The sequence below is a fragment of the Taeniopygia guttata genome, chromosome Z (genome assembly GCF_048771995.1).
Source record: "Taeniopygia guttata chromosome Z, bTaeGut7.mat, whole genome shotgun sequence".
NCBI classification, from domain to species: Eukaryota; Metazoa; Chordata; class Aves; order Passeriformes; family Estrildidae; genus Taeniopygia; species Taeniopygia guttata.
In genome coordinates this window covers 47,097,059-47,114,774 of record NC_133063.1, presented here as the reverse complement: position 1 = coordinate 47,114,774, position 17,716 = coordinate 47,097,059, and the positions used below count along the sequence as shown (strand labels likewise).

General features: G+C 40.8%; 1 protein-coding gene across 11 annotated transcripts in view; it reads right to left on the bottom strand.

Moving 5' to 3' along the window:
• Positions 1-17,716, bottom strand: part of UNC13B (unc-13 homolog B) — a 208,244-nt gene that overhangs the window by 18,856 nt on the left and 171,672 nt on the right. For all 11 annotated transcript variants that reach the window (XM_030258840.4, XM_041711471.2, XM_072922644.1 and 8 more), the window contains 7 exons: positions 17,306-17,402; positions 16,375-16,518; positions 16,168-16,245; positions 15,564-15,641; positions 8,452-8,540; positions 5,224-5,376; positions 3,228-3,351 (listed from right to left, as the gene is read on the bottom strand). In XM_030258840.4, the coding sequence (XP_030114700.4) occupies positions 3,228-3,351; positions 5,224-5,376; positions 8,452-8,540; positions 15,564-15,641; positions 16,168-16,245; positions 16,375-16,518; positions 17,306-17,402 (763 nt within the window). The remainder of the gene's footprint in view (positions 1-3,227; positions 3,352-5,223; positions 5,377-8,451; positions 8,541-15,563; positions 15,642-16,167; positions 16,246-16,374; positions 16,519-17,305; positions 17,403-17,716) is intronic.

Here is a 17,716-nt window from a genome sequence, read left to right as displayed (position 1 = left end):
GTACAGAGAACTAGGTACATATGCAGTTCACAGACCGTAATTTTATTCAAGGCTAAGAAAGCTTTTTCTCCTCATCACAGAGGCAGCCTTCACCTTTTCTGCTCTAAGCTAGTACAAGGGATAGGATTCATTTAAACTAACAGAAGTTCAGAAAGGTTTCAGAAAACCTCTTAAAGCCCCACTTTCCTCCACCACAGAGTAGCTCTGGAGCAGCTCAGGCAGAAGAACCTGTAAAACAGGCAGTCTGTAAGTCAAATGCAAATTCTGTCCTTAGCTCAAAGAAAATTTAGTTCTTATCCTGGAAGATGTTCTTATTTAGTGAAGAGAAGTCTGACAAGTAGAAAAAAGCACAGCAGGAGCAAGCACAAACAGAGCCTCACGTGAAGGGCTGCAGGCTGCTGTGTGAAATAAATAAAGGAGAGGCACTAGAGGAATCACCTGGGTATAAACTGAGCGCTTCTTCTCTCACCTGACTAGTCACTGATGGTATAGTGCAGTTTCATCGCAAGCAGCTGAGAAAGAAATTTAACTATTCTGTTAATATCACCAAGCGCTGTGCACTGAACCCCAAAATATGGATTCCCAGAGTGTATTTCCATTCAACCAAGATAGAAGGTGTTTAAGTACATGCTGGATTTAAAATTAGTAAGGTGTGAATTAGTTGGTGAATTACAGGGATCATATTGCTGCTAATCTCAGAAGTCACAGGCAGAGAATGCTCATAGAAGTTGCCCATCTGAAAGTCATGAAGGAGACACAGATCAGGTCATCAGAGTGGGAGGTTGTAAAACTGCCATGTCCCCATTGGATCCCTCACAGTGCTAACACTTTCTCACCTGAGCCCCACACTGCAGAATCTTCCAGAAGCTAATTTAAATGCAATTGTTAAGTCTGGAAGGAGGTATTTAAGTACTCTGCAGTGGCAGGGTCATGCAAGTGACAGGCAAGGCAAACTGCAGGGTGACGGGAACTTTCTTTCTGAGTATTCTTTCCATGACCTCCATCAAAAAGACTTCTGCATTTCCAGCAGTTTTGCAGAAAGAAGAGAAAATATTCCATAAAAGAGATTCTTTTCTACCATTAATATCTCCTACATTTAAGGGCTGCACATGAGTTTTAAGACAGAAATCCCTGTCAGTGGTCTTTCAAACACAGAGAGGCATCACTAGGGCTTTCTGTTGCTGAGGGCTGGGAGAAAAGTGTGTTATAGTGCCCGAGGCTATTTGTGTCTGATGTGCTTTCAAAAGAAAATAGAAAAAAAAAAAGGAAAAAAAAAAAAAGAGCAAAGAAAAAGGAAAAAAAGGCAAGTCAAATTAGATAAGAGAGGCTTGTCACAGCAGTAGAATAGCAAAGAGAAAGTACCGCTTCTGCCCATGCTGGCAGCCCCAAATTTTGCCTTACCCCTGCCCAGCTAGCCTTCACTGAATGATGAAAATCTGGCGGTGACAGAATAAATGGCTATGCCCCAGAGAACAGTAGAAGCAGCTCTTCATCGTTGCAGCTCATCCAGCCTCACCACCAGTTCCCTGCTCAAGGACTGCAGACAAGGCCATTTTATTTTAATCATTGCATTGTTCACAGCGGTCGTACTGGAAGAGCAACTCATTTCCAGTTTAAATTCGTTCACCCTCCTTACTACCATGCAACTAATTAGGCACCAAGAAATCCAGCTATGATCATTTTGAGTTATCTCAGACAAGAGAGTATATGCTTCAGTTTGCTTCTCCATTTGAAACGGAAATGATGGTAACAAGAAATTATGAAAAAACTTTAAATGGCTTATAGCAATATTTAGCAGGTTGGAAGAATTGGCTGATCACAGTTATTATTGCCTCCTTCATGATACAAGTACTGAATCACTCTCCGACTCTGCCTTTGAAATCCAAAACTAGCAAGTATAAAGCTCAAACAGTTCCTCCCTAGTTCTCTCTGAGGCCCTTGATCTCACTGATTCCATTCCAAATGGGTCATGTTAATGATGCTCCTACATGATGATTTTAGCACCTGCTCCCAAAGAACCAAGACAAAGAAATTTCACCTTCCTAAATTTATTTTCTTTTTCTTCTTTACAAATCATAAAGGCAAGCAGAAATGATTACTCCAAATCTGAGCTCAGAGAAAGCAGTCTTTAGCAAATTACACCTCATGCTAATTTCATGGTTGTAGGTATGATAGTGCACTTCATCCCAACAGTTTTACTTAAAATCATCATCACCAAGGTCAGAGACAAGGGCCTTCCCTCTCAGAGCAAGAAACACCTATAGCAAGAGGCAGGTTTGCATGACTTCCCTGAACATTGCCACCTAAGAATCTCACTCCAGATATGTGAGGGAACTGCTGGATAGTGAAAACAAATATTGTTCTATGCACCACCGGGAAAAAAGTAAGGCTGCATAACTGAGCTACAGGCTGCAAGTTCTCCCTAAGAGCAAGATGAAAAGAAGTTCTGGATCATCTGTAAATAATGAAGCTACAGCCCAAAATTTACACTGCCCCAACTGAGTGCCATCCCCCAAAGCAGCTAGGCATGCATGGCTGACATTTAATCAGTTTCTCTGGTTTCTCAGAACTGGGGAAGAGTTAATGTTCCATTATTAAAAGCATCACTACATTCACAACACACATTCATCCAGCATGTCCACACAGCTGAACAATTATACAAAAGACTGCCTTTGAAGAAAAACTATCTGGACTTGCTTCCAACTCCCCAGGATCACAGAGAAATCCTGCCAGCCAATGCTGGTGTTAAGCCTTCTGCGGGGGGTAAAACGGGATAGTTGATTAAAAATCAAGCTCAAATGAACCACATCTATATAGAGACACACTTTGGCTAATAGATGATAGGGCAAAAGTGGCTACAGGTCATGACCTAAGGACATGAAGCCTAACTGCTCCCTAATTCCCACATACACAGACAGCTCTCCTTAGAGGATTGCAAAACACTAATCAGTGAAAACTGATACACTGGACAGAAAGGCCTTTTGGATCATGGATTTTGAACTGTGGTTGTTTTCTAGAGTGTGGTCGGTATCTTGCAACCCTACCATAAATAGAGAGGCTCTCTTTCTTTACCAACTTACACGTATGTTTCTCCATCCTTTTCCCATGTAGGCAGGCTACATGCAGACAAATTTACCTGGATGGATGACTCACTAGGTCAGGGGGATGAGTTACACAGGCAATGGCAACAGTTTCTGGTATGAGTCAGAAAGGATAAAATGCTTTACCGTATGGTCTGTAAGAGGAGGCAGCACAATCAGCTTCTCCATGGTGTTCATTACCACCCTCCAGAGCTCTTTCAGCACCCGTTTCAACACTGTCTTTTCACACACAGTTGCAAACAGTGTCAGGCTGCAGGGAGAGAGCAAGAACTGATTAAGTTCAAAGAGCAATGAAAAGTTCAATATGCAATGAAAAAGGAGCTCCATATGGAAGAGTCAGTGCCCTATCCAAAGCACCTTCTCATAACAATTGCTTTAGTAAAAATCTTCCCTTTTCTAAAGCACAGAATGTGTGCTCATCCTTGGAGTTCTAGCACAAGAAACACTAAAACCACAAAATGGATGATTGACACTTCTGATCTCAATAATTTCTGTTTATTGACCTGGGGATTACTGAAGGTGTCACTTTGTGATAGCGGTTTGGAATAATACATATTATCTAAATAAGAGCAGGTACCATTGAGATCAAGATACAGGATCCCTTTAAGAAGATGTATTTAGTTTATAGAGCATACAGAAAAAAATTATAAATATAGAATAATAGGCTTTAAGCTTCAAGGGGTTACTATAATGATTTTTGATGAATACTTAAATTAAGACTTCTGTGCAGAAATTCCTGCACAGCTTCTGAAAGCTGCTGAAGTTAGCTAAATCTTTCACCTCTAAAACCACCCCAAAATATTTCTTGGGCAACTCCATATTTTGTCATGACTGCATACACCAATCACCTGCCATGTGTTTATCTGCTCTAACACAAGGAGCTTTATTTCCCTAGGTTTTCTTCCTTTATTACTGTACAGGCTATAAAAAAGGCCAAGAAGTGCTAGAATCTTTCTTCCTTGAAACATTTGTTGAACTTCAGCATTGACTGATCACACGGTGAACAGGAACTCTGTGGCCAGTACCACTAAGACAGCTGACTCTTCTCCATTGTGTAACATCTTCTCCCAGTTTCCCTTCTTTCCACAGCTGGTTAGACAGTAAATGAACAAAACCAAACAGGGACAGGACTGATACGGGTGGGATGCAGGAGGCATTAAAGAAATACTCTCCTTATGTAAAGGAGGGAAGAAAATAATCCAAGCATGGATTATAGTCATCAAAATTATTTGCTCCACAGCTGGATGGCAAGCTTGTAGCATACCATGTTCCCAATGGTACAAAGGAATATAGGTTTTCAGGATTCATGAAGGCATGCATGGAAAATTATCAAATCAGAAGGCTCCCAAATGGAATGGCTGCTGCAGAGAGTGACTTAGAACACAGTGACACAAAAGAAAGATGGGATAATCAACACTAAGAACAACCAAACCCCCTATACTTTAAACTTGTAAAGCTTCACATCTTTTGCAGCATTTATTTTGAAAATTGCTGGTCATCCCTTACTAAATGTACATCAGCATTAAGTTTAACTTGTATAAAGATTACAAACTGTTTCTCTTTGCAGTTCAAGACTTGACTTGATCATGCTGTATGGTATTAATGCAACAGTTAATTAAAGCACTGTATCAATCATGTTCACGTCCCATCATTCAGAAGCTTATTTGCTAGTCAGAACAGCAGCAGGTACGACTAGAACAGATGTTTAACAGGACTGTGATACTGAGTAGAATATGTATCAAGTACATAAGCACTGTTTGCAATATGCTTGCTACCTGGCTGCAGTAAAATCACTATAGGAAAAAACCCACAGCTAGAAAATTTAGATTTCAATCTTTTTCACTACTTGATCAGCAGTGTGTTTTGCTGATTGCTATAACTGCCAGAGTAGAAAGAACTGGAGTGTGCTTTGGGTCACAACTGGATTGAATAAAGGCTGAAGAGCCCATCCATGGCTTTTGAGAAGCAGATATGGGAAGAAAAGCTATTAATTCTTCTTGAAAATTTGGAGACTGGAAATCTCAGTAACAATCCAAGAATATGGAGCTATTTTCCCGTCTGCCTCATTCTTGCTCCAATCCAATGAACTGTGTGTGTAGCATATATTTGAACACTCCCTTACTTTCCATCCAGGAAGTCCATCAGTGGCCTCAGGACATTATCTGCATCTTGTGCAACTGTGTTTCTGGCATTAGCAGCAGAATTTGCTGTCCCTTTCACTTGACAGAGGATATCAGACATTTGCTTGACACACTCATCAATCCGAGTCTGAAAGCTGCACAGATAGGAGAGAGGCAAAACCAATACTATTAGTGGCAGAAATACAAGGTGAAAAATTTCAAGTTCACTCAGTTTCACACTTTTCTTTCACAAAACTTTCTGCTCTTTTCCTTACTGTATTTGTTACCAAGGGGCACGCTCTCCAGTTCCTTATGGCCACCACCCACATATAGCTGACCACCTCTGAACACGAGACACAAGCATGTTCGAGAGGAGTTTGTTCATTCATCTTGCAGCAAGAAAATATCCTTTCCTGACTTCAAGAAATGCTGTTATCCTTAGCTTGAAGCACCCTGCTGTACCCTTTGCTTTCTCCACCACAGAGACTGGAATATCACATGGTGAAATGACACAAGGCATGCCCCACTCTGAGCACCCAGGAATCCATCAGCAGAAATCCAGTTATGATCCATCATAGTTTAAGTCTTTAAAATAACAGAGAGCCTGAAGGCAGGCACCAGCTTAAACCAGTCCACTGCCATACAGTCCATGCCAAGTGTCAAACTGGGATGTGGGGCTCAGCTGTGCAAAGTGCAGTCTCCCTGTAACAAAGTGACACACAAGGCATTAAAGCACAATTACTTTTCCACCTCTTCCTGCTAAGAGGAGATTCAAAATTAAATAATGCAGATGATTAAAAATTATGAAGAGATCAGCAGAGCTGACAACTAATCAATTCAACAAATAAAGGAAAATGCTTTGACATTTAAAAGAACAGTTACTAACAACAGGCACTACAAGTGACATTTAACTATCTATGAATGGCACCGAGGTTTGAAACCAGGAAGAGAAGCTAGAGTAAAGATTTAAGAGGAGGTATGAAACTTTGGAAGCCAGCTTTACATCTGCATAAATGACCTGAACTTCTACGTGTGAGCCACCAGGACACCTGTGGGTTGGGTGTGAGTATCCCATGGCTCTCACCTTCCTTCTCCACCTGGTCACCTTTCCTGCTCTGCCACCTCTAGCCTCATGGTCCTTCTTGCTCAATTCTAGCCTGCCTCTCACTGGAAAAATTCCATAGCTGTCTCCCACCTGCCCTATTTCTAGCAGAATGGGTGCTGCAGCACTCAGTTGTGGCTGCAATGTCAGCTTAACCAGAGACCTAAGCCACATAAAATTAAACAGCATAAAAAATTACCTGTGCCATTAACAGTTCCTGTTCTGTCACAGGCCAATCCCACCCCATACTTCTCCCATTGCTTCATCAATTGCAGGATCTTGCTTCAAGATGCTTTAAAACCAGGTCAAGAATGGAAAATAACAATGACCTCATGGATAAAATGTCATATAAGTAAAAATGGTTGCCAGTCTTATAAAAAAAAATAGATCAGTTACTGTGGTAACAGGTTCACCTGAAAGTGAAGACTGTGTAGATGTACAGCTTAACAGGAGCTCTTGGCAGCAGCAAGCTAAAAAACAACTTCACCTATGCTGTCAGAAGGGGCCTGCTGCTCCCCAGTTCCTCCAGGAATTCCTTCCTTCACTCCTGCAGCCTCCAAGGACAAAACAGCAGCTAGCCTTGCATGAAGGATAAACCCTTCTAAGACTTATCTCCCCTCAAAGTAGAAAATGCTTCTGTGTCCAGACAAAATCCTCTCTCAGCACAAGGGTAGTGAGGCCCTCTGGACGTGTGCTGCTTTCTCATCAAATACAGTTAATCTCACACAGATGAAGAAGAGTTAAGATCAGCAGTGTTCAGATGAGCACAGAGGTGAAAGAGCAACTGTTTACAGACTCTGCACAGAATATTGTGGATATCTGCCTTATCTCCTAAGTTTATATCCTATAGGAGATCATGCTTATATAGTGAACTGCAGCTCTACTTTTCACTTCCTAGGACTGTTAAAGAATAAATTAAGCACCTGAGACATCTGACTGGCTAGATCGCTGGCTGACTCATCTCTCTAAAACACTCTCCAGTATGTATGCTGATACTGGATAATCTCTTTAAATCACATTATCATATGTCAAGATTGTCCTCTAATTGTTTTGTGGCAATGGCACCATGGAGACAATATTCTCCAAGATAAGATTAAAAAACATCACCTCCTTAATCATTATTTCTCGGTCACTCACTGCCTTATTATGAACTTTACTGATTCAATTCAGTTATAGTTTGAGTCTTTCCATTTCTTGAGTAGCATCCATTACTGGCCATGGGAACTGCTCACTTATCTTCCTGCTTAGCTTTTGTGTGGTGAAATTCAAACAGTCTTTGACAAATCCCAGTATGATTTTTTAGTCATAAGAATTGCAAAGCTATCGACCCTGGGAGGCTGAGTTCTCTGCCTTGCCCATGTTCAAGCTACATTACAGTTCATGCCTGTATTTATCCTGTTATGCAGCACAACAAGAAATGAATGGGGTTTTTAATGGGAAGTGTTTGTTTTCAAAGACAAGAGTTCTGTATTTTTAGATTTCACTAAGTGACATGCTCTATAGTTCTATAGACTACAAAAGTCTTATAAAGTTGAGTACATTTTTATACTCGGGTAAATGGTAACATATGGTAACATATTTGCAATGAAACCTAATTGCCATTGATTACTCTGGCAATACTTTAAAGAGCTACCTGAAACACTAGATAACATTTGCAGAAGCTTTAGAACAGGGCAATCTCAGATTCTAAACCTGTTTCCTTCTTATTCCAGTATTCATTTAACAATCAGAAATCAGTCAGCTGTTTCATACATTTAGAGCAGAATGTTTAAGCAAGAATGTTGCTTCATAAATGCTAAGCTGGAAACTGCTTTTTGAGCAGTAAAGGAGCAGGAAATTCTGCTACTGACGAGAACTACTTACTGAAAAAAAAATAAATCACTTTGTGTAATTCAAATACATTTCACAGTTGAGACATTTCCAAGCTACATTTCCAAGCAGAGAAATACAGAAGAGAAAGACTTCAAAAATGTTTCTCACATCTATAGGTGGTCTCTGTATATTAAAGGCAATAAATTTAGGACAAAAAGAAAAATACAATGCAGTTCACAGGAGTTTATTTTCTTTTGTAAATGAGATTAGACAAAGGAAAGGAATGTTTCAAGGACAAGGACCTTGTAGTACTGACCTGTTACCGAACACTGCACTGAGCTCATCCAAAACATTGTTCAGCTTCACCTGGAGCTCTTTGAGATGGTCACTTGCTTCTGCATCCAACTGTGGATGAAAAAAAAAGCATTTAAGTTTGAACCCAGAGGCAGTCTGCTGTCCTTTGCAGTGCTTCACTGTTGAGGCTACACTTAATAAGCAGGTGAACTATCCCCACTGGACTCTGCCAGGTAGGATGCTCCCCTCCACTGCCTGCTGCTGTTGCTACAGAAGCTGTGAAACAGTCAGCAGATATTTGCCTAAAAAGCAGCAAGTAATTTCCCCAGGCTCCTGTAATCCTTCAGTATTCTTCCTGATGTTTGTGAAGTTGAGGAAGAAAGGCAATGTGAACTCCCTATGGCCAAGAGTGCATCTACATTGAGAATCCATCAAGTTCTGTGCTTTACCCTGGGCTCACAGGTCATGTCACCCCTCTGAGTCTAGAAGGACACAGGGCTTTTCAGGCTGGTTGTTACTACACAGGCACGTCTCCATGTATGATCTTGATAGAAGCTATTTCACCTTCCTTCCTGCCGTCGAGTATTTCAACTGAAGACTGACTTAGTCACTGCTCTCAGAAGGTTGGACCCCAGCTGTTTTGAAAACCTGGCCATAATATCATGGCAGGAGCTGTTGTGCTTCTGCTGATCATTTTTGTGGATCATTTTTGGAAAGTAAAATCTCAGTTACTGGTATTGAGCAAACACAGCTTTACTCTCATGTGGAACCAGACAGCTTTCTGTGTACAAGTGTTCAGAGGAAAACAGAAATCGAGTTCCCCAAGCACTACATGAATGCTGTTGACACCTTGGCAGGTTCTGTAAGGAAGTGTGTCCTCCATTCTTATCAGTGCAAAGCCACCTGTTTTTAAATTGAACACGATTTGCAGAGTTTTGTAGTCCAGCTACCATCACCCCTCCAGCCTCAAATGAGCCACTTCTGAGCAACATACCCATGTGTACACATGCAACACAGGATGAATACTTTGGGATCATTTGTTCATAAAGAGTAACTCGTAAAACAGATTTGCCTGTGTATGCAGGCAAGCAAGATGTTTGCAACAAAAAAAGCTTCCTCTATGGCAGAACATCTCTTTAGGAATGTAATGAGCCAGGTACCAGTACCGTGGTTAAAAATCAGTTTAGACTTTTATGATATATCATCTATACAGGATTTGAAGGAGTTCCCATCTCTAAAATCAGTGCTGAAGCACTCTTCATATTGCTTCAGCATCTGTCAGAGAAAGCCAAGCCTTAGGGGATTTGGAATCTGATCTGCTCATTTTCTTGTTATAAGCTGACATGGAAAATTGACTCTATTATGCATTTGAACCTGTGCTAATGAAACTTCTGGATCAGAATTTTAAAAGTAATTAAAGTAAGAACCGACAATCAAGCAAATGATGATTACTTAGGCCTTGTAACTTTGGGCATTGCTGCCTCTGATTATTTTTCCCTTATCAAAGTAAATTTCCTATCATCTTTGTAACACTCTTGCTCTGTGACGGCAGAAGGAAGCTAATGTCATGACAATCAGCCTTCGTTCTAGCCAAGCTTGTAGGTAACAAAATAAAAACAGCATTTGGTGGCGGTGGTTTCTCTTCCCCCTACATTAATCCTTCCCTCCTACTGCATAAAGGCATAGTGAGTCACAAGCTGCCTGATTTGCTCTACTATTAATGGCACTGAATTGCCCTCTGATTTCAGCCTTTCTAAAAGATTTGAGGTAGGACCAGTTCATGAATCATCAAAACATTTCAATTAATTGCTTTTCTAGTTGGGAAAAAAAAAAAAAAAAAAGCCAGAAGAATTTGGCATAAGACAATTATTCTTCACTATTTACTTCTACTTCTTTATAAGCTATCAGATGCACAGCCTAGAGGATGTTTGAGGTCAGGATCAACAGCTTGTTGTCTTGGTTCATGAACTGTGCAATCGATCATTTATTATACTGTGAGGTAGCCTGGAGGGCTCCCTGGCTACCTCTAACCTTTCCCGCACTGTTGTATTTCACTGCAAACTGATGTTCCTCATAGCAGATGCATTGCTGTCCCAGTACTGCAAGAAGAGACAGCCAACACAATGCTTTGCCAAGGGGACAAGCTCCTTTATCTGTGGTAAAGAACTCTCACTCCTCCAGAACATCAGCTCACACACAGCTCTCTGGGTACAATTGACAAGACAGCTACCCAGATCTAACTTTGTGGCGCCCAGCCTCATCCTCAGAAAGCCAAACCCTGGTAGTAAACATTCTGGTTCAGCATCCACAAAGTCCCCTGTCATGCTAGAAAAGCTGTTGTTTTCTGAGCAACTGCTACTACAGAACAAGGACTCCACATAACACATTACTGATGGTTAATGCTTGGGCACTGGCCTGCTTTGAATCAAAAGCAAAGTCTGGGGAATTATTTGAGTGTGATGTAAGTTCATTAGGAAGGTGCTGGTAGGTCTGTACTGCTGTTTCCCATGCATAAATCACACTTCAGTTACAGAGTACTGCAGCATGTGGTATTAACTGCAAACTTGGCCAATGTGGTGAAGGCACTGATAAGAGCACTCAAATGAACCCACAACAGTGCTGCTGTTGCTGCTCAGTCAATGAATTTTAAGCATATCAGCTATCACTGATAGCAGGAAATGCTACTTGGACTGCATGATAAATCTGGCTAGTATAGCAGAAAACAGGATTAGGCAGCTGGGTCACTGCCACATGTCACATACACATCATTTCTCTCAGAAGGCTTATGAGCTCCATTCTGTAGGTATATGAGAGATAACTCAGAGGAAGAATGAAAAGTTCTCTGTGCAAAACATGTGACAGTAGCCACACTGATGTGGCTTCTGATCTCTGAGCAAATGTTTCAATTCCAGTGGAAATAATGGCTGGCATAGCTACAGTTCCACATCTGAGGCTAAATGTGTGATGCTGAGGTGCAAAGAGGGAAAAGCTAATCCCATATTTAAATTTCAGGGGAGAAACCAAGTCTCTGTTAATTCTCTGAAGATATTTGGGACTTGGCTTTTGAGAGAATCTGGACCTCAAAGTCTCATCTAACTCCTTTAGGGCTGGAACCTCAAGTCCTCTGCTAATATGAATGGTGGCATTTATACCAAAGTGCTATCAATTTGAATTTAGGATGATCTTCTCCTCCTTTCCTCATGCATGAAACAGAACCCCTGAGCCTAAGAATTTGCAGTGATGGGCTTCCAAGTTTTCCAGGAGACGTAATTAGTTCTTCTTTGGCTTCCACACACTGGTGAAGTGTGAGTGGCCAGAACTGAAAGGCTTCTTTGTAGGTGGTGTAGGTGGAGAGACATGACTCTTGCCTTATAGAAAGCTAAAGATGTTAATCAATTCCCATCTATAAAAGGCAGACACTCTGTGAAATCATCAGGTCTGATCTGGCATATCAGCAGCTGAAGAATTATGCCCTGCTAACATATTTTAGCTTTAGCAAGTTATGGAGTTCATCTGACTCCAGTCTGAAGCTGCTGGTTTTTGGTCTGCCACCTTCCACCAGCCCCTGGGACCTCAGCAGATCCAACCCCCCTTTAAGGACATGCACTGAATTTTCAGGAATCTCCCCACTTTCCTATAGGATTCAAGAATAAGAAACATAGAGCACTGAATCCAAACAATAGCTGCCAACTTCTCAAATGCTAGGGCAGCCTTAACTATGACATGTGGGATGCTAAAGAGGAGCAAATGCTATCACAAATTCTTTGAGCATATATGTAAGTCTTGGCCGTTTCTAAGCTGTCCTGCAATTTGTTATTCAGATGGCTAACATAGGATTTAAATGTGGGCTAACCCTGGCAAAGCATTAAGAAGAGAGTTTCCTGAAGCTTTAATTGTGAAGATTAGCTTGAAACCAAAGGCATGAAAATTGTACAATGACAATATGCTGCTGCTCAGCAGCTAATTCCTTAGATTCCCTAGGCAGTGCTTGTCTCTGATACTCACCATGCCTCCCTTGGGTAAATAAGGTGTAGAAACGTTTTAAACTAATCTTTCACACTACATCTAGACTCCAGAAGTGTGCAATGCAGTATAGCACCCTTTAATTTCACTGCCATGAGTTCATTACTCATGAAAAGCTAAGCAACATTATGGACTGCAGGCTGAAGTCTGCTGGAAAACCAGAGAGCTGAGTAGAAAATGCAAGTCAGTTTAGGCTTTATTAGGTAAAGTATGAATAATTAAATAAATGGGGCCAAGCTCAGGCAAACACTACCACTGAATGTGTGTAGCCCATCCCAGCAGAGACCTAAATTATAATCTCTGCTCTGCTGCTGTACTGGAGATGGTTCAGAGAAATAAAATGTTTCAAAAGATATCCAGGACTCACCCCCCAGTTTCACACTATTCATTAAGCTTTTAATGCTATCTGCCACTTCATAAACACTGCCTTTCCAAAACATGATTTTGGGAAGTCTGAGAATGCTTCTGAGTCATGATGAAGCTGTTTTGATCCCATGAGATCTATACAGCTCAGAAGGGAAATAAAAGCATTCATTCTAATTCCTAAAATTTATATAAGGTACTCTTCTCTGTGTATGCATGTGCATTTATGTATTTTTGTGTGTGGGTATATATATGTTTGCCTTGACCCAAGGGAATCCCTCCAAACAGAGCTCTCTAAAGCTCTGCTGCTGTCCTTACTGTTTCTAACTAGTAATGTTCACAGACCACATGATGTTGACACATAAAACCCAGAGATGCTGGGCAATTTCTGCCCTGTTTGGAGTACTACAGTTTAGAAAAGAATAAGGAAAGTGAGGGAAAAGGTACCATAACTCACTGGGGGTAGTGAGTGGAGGAGAGAGTAAAGAAAGGCACTATATGGAGGGGCCTAATCTCAATAAATAGTATTGGGCAAGCACTTCTCTTTGGCATTATGCCATTACACTGCAGGGTGACCACAGGTGAACCCTCACCCTTTACTTCTCTCACTGAAAAACGGAATAAGTGACCTGAATTTCTCTAGGGGTGTGCTCTGGACCACTAGCAAAGAACATCACGTAGCAGCAGTATTCCAGAGCTTTCCAGAGTTGTGCAGTACCACAGCTACAGCTGCAGATCGAGATGGATCTGAGAGTCAGAAGCAGATGAAGCCACAAGCACACTGAAAACAGTTTGAAGGTCTAGCTGCACATGTGGCACAAGTAACATACCTGCCACAGGAACAATGGAATATTTGGCACCTGGCTCTCAAGAACACCTTTGAGAACGCAAGAAGTTGAACAGTTCAAGACCAGGGCATACCACTATGCTACTTGCTTACTCTCCCAGGGAAGTTTTTTTGGACAGAGTAGTCAGGATAATGCTTACTTTTGTGCAAACACTGTGTCATTGATAGATTATCACAGAACAAATCTGCCACAGAAATTAAGAACTGTCCTTCCTGAAGGAGCATAGAACCCCCAGATGCATTTCCAGTAAGATCTATTGTCAAAATTGTTGTCTCACCTATTGTCACCCAATTGTCAGGCTCAATCTGGAGACAAAAGACTATTCAAACTAGGACAAGACCTTGTTTACTGTAGCAAAACAAAGAACTGGCAGTTTTTGAGTCAAGAACCAGTGTACTACACTGTCACCAATCAGGAAACCCCTAGGGACAGCAGATAATGCAGGCACTAACACAACACAATTTATTTTTGGTGATCAGTGGCAGTCCTATGAAGTGTAATAAGCACCATTTGAAAAGAAAATGAAAAAAAAAAATCATTTCCAAAAACCAGCTTCCTAGTGTGCTTGCCACATTTCTTCCTGTTTTACTCTTCACTGTCTGGGTTTCTCTCCCCTCCCAGTCTTTTGATTACACAGTACGGGGGTGGGGGAAATAGTGGGCTCATTATCCCTTTTTAACCTTACTTACGCCTCCTGTGGAAGGTTTTAAAGGGCAGAATGCAGAGAAGAAATTTAGTCTAGAGAAAGTAGCCAATAACCTCAAGAAACACCATTTTACTCAATTTATTTAATACAGTAGCAAGGGATATTTTCAATTTTAAATATAGAGAAACCCTACTTAATGGCTACCACTATGGAAAATAGTAGCAAACTGATTCCTTAAGGGAAATTAAATGCACAGGCATTAAACTTTTATAGGCCACTTCAATAACATTTCATCACAAGTTTATTTTTTTCCGAAAAATAAGTATTTTATATATATATATATAATATATTATCTTATATAATATATATGTGTATATATGTATATATATATATATATATATATATGCAGGAAGCATATAATGCTAGTTCTTGATGCAGAAATTAGGATTATTGAGGTGAAAGAATAACAGCATTTTTCCTTGCCTCATGGGGTAAATCTATTTGTTAAGATTTTTGCCACTTCATAGAATTCTGCCACTGAGCACAAGAAATATTTAGAAAAGCAAGATAGGCAAAAACTGAGCTGCCCATCAGCAAAGCTGATTCTTCTCTTGGTGTACAGGTCATAGCACAGATTCTATCACAACACAACCAAAGAAAATGCACTTGAAAATAATTTTTCCTAACATCAGCATCAGCAGGCTTTTCTTCATCTTCCTGAATCTTGAAAAGCAATGAAAAAAGAAGAGAAAAAAAATTACATATATTACATCAGAACAAAAACAGTGACCTGGAGGAATAAAATATTATTTCTGTGAAAATTACCATCTTGCAACAAATGGACACATCTGAATATCCCTCAAAACACAAGCAGAAAACTCAATTGCATGTCTGTAATGTATTAGATTACTGGACATTTCATGTCCAGCAAAGGCACTGTCGCACATTTATATGCCATATAGAATGATTCAATGTCCACAGTACTGAAACCTCCATCAGCCATGCCCAAATGGAGCCAATCTTTTATTTCCTTTTCTATGCTGTTCTGTGATCCAAAATGTTTGTTCCTGCATTTGATGACAGATTTCCTTGGGAAGCCATCAGTCATGGCTGTCTCCCCACACTTAATAGTGCCAGGTGTTACAAGGCTCTCCTCATGACTGCAGTCTTTCAAGAACCAATAGGATGCAAGCAACCCAGCAACAACAATACAAGAGGAATGAGTAATAACACTCAGTCTCTGAGCTCTCTTACCTCTTTACCACCCATGGCTTCAAACATCTTTTCCAGCTGCACCCGCAGTTGTTGGATGTTGTTCATCAGGATGCAGGGCTAAAGGGACAAAAGCAGGTGATTTCTCGGGATGCCAACACACTGTCACCAGTGGGATACCTTGTGCCTTAACACCCTTCCCCAAGATAACCACCAGATCTGAGAGTTACATAGGAGGCACAGCATGCACAGATTTCAGCACTCAAATGTATTACAAAAAATTAAAAAAACAAAATCCACTGGTCAGCTGCCAGTTGCAGAATACCCAGATGGACAGACCTCTCTTAAGTACCAGATCTACAGAGCAATCATGCCCACTTTTGTTTTTTTTAAATCACACAACACAGGCAATGTGGAAGTTAATTTCAAGGGGACTTGACAGCCTCCATACCCTGCATATCACCTTCAGGACCTGTTTTTATTTTATGTCCAAGCCAGAATTCAAACTTCAAAAGCATACAAATGATGATAAAAACAACACTGAAAATATTTACATCATCACCATGGTCAGGTGCAATGTGAGACTGGTTTCATCAAGACAATTAGACGATTCTTTGGGGAAAAAGAGAAGCTCAGCATAACTCACCAGTTTCTCCTTGGAACAGTAGGACTCAAAGCTCTTGGAGAGTATGTCAGCATACTGCATCAGCACTTTCCCAATAGTCTGTGAAGACAAAATGTGAGCACTGTTACATGTCCTCTTCCACTGCAGAACTCCAGCAAGCAGAAAAAAAAATCATACTGTCTTACCCCCATTAAGAAAAGATAAACACCTGGATGCTGAGGGGATTACCTTTGCAAACCTTCTATTGTAGTGGGCAACAATGACAGGGTCTGGGCACTCCAGCTTCTTAATGATCTCAAAGCTCTGGTTGAGCTGGGTGAACACATCCACCACTGAGCAAGAGAACAGAGCATGCTCTGATGTTTGCTGGAACTAAAACAGAAGTACAGAGTCATTGTCAAACGGAAAGATCTGAAATATACCCACCCATGGGTGTTTCCATCATCTGTTACACTGAAGGCAGGGTAACTTTACCAAAACCTACATCTTCCTCAGAATTAGTCAAAAACTCTTCAAAATACCTAGAGGAGATAAATAGCCTTTTTTTGGTTAGATTATAAATTTACTATCCTTCACTAACTATGATCATGACAAGCAGTGAGGAAATCTATGATGATGCTGAGATCCTTAATGCAATGCATGGTTTGCCTGCCAGTTAATGAGGAAAGGAAAGAGTAAAGAGCTATTTTAATTTTTTTTTAGATTTAGCTATTAAACAGAATGTTGCATGAGTGTCACAGACTACAGTGCCAACAGTCACTGAATAACAGGAAAGCTCTCCTCTCGATTGGCAATACTCAGCAAATTAAGAGTAAAACTGGTCTGTCAGTGGATTAAGGTCACATTCTCACTGCATGACTAAGTACATGCTAAGTGCCTCAAATTGCAATTTCAATTACTTCTCCCAAACAGAGAGAGCTGAGAGAGCACCAAACCACTGGCTGACAGATTAACAGGAGCAGAATAGGCAAAAATGAATGATATGCACCTTCCTATTAAAAAGTTCCCTGTGACCTGTAAATTACTAAAATAAATGAGTTTCCCAATTGTTTAGCAAGAAAAAAGGACCACATCCACCATTTGTAAGACAGGTGGATTTATAGTGTTTTATTTGGTTCTGTGCACTGTATGATGTAGCACCAAGTAGTAACCTACATACCCCATCTTTTTTATCTCTCTCCAGAGCACCATGCAGGAAGTCTAAGGAAACATCTTCATTTTCATCTAGCCACTGCATCACAAATTGCTCAAACCACCTGCAGGGGAGCAAAGATAGCAAGTTATAGCAGGAAGAGGAGCACCCCAACCCCAGCAAGCCTTGTGAAAGCTGTCAGATGTCTGAATGTTGCTGTCTGTGCATGTAGTCCAAGTTCCCAAATACACTTGCACCTCTACACAAGCTAACAGGGCCTATACCATCACTTGGGCTGGTTCTGAGCTGGTTTTGTCCTTCTTCCTGTCTTTTCTCTTCCTGGTATCTTCCTTTTTCCCCTCCTTGACAGCCACCTTTAACTTTGCTTCACCTCAAAGCATTTTATCATTTTTTCCCCCTCCAACCACAAGCCAGAGA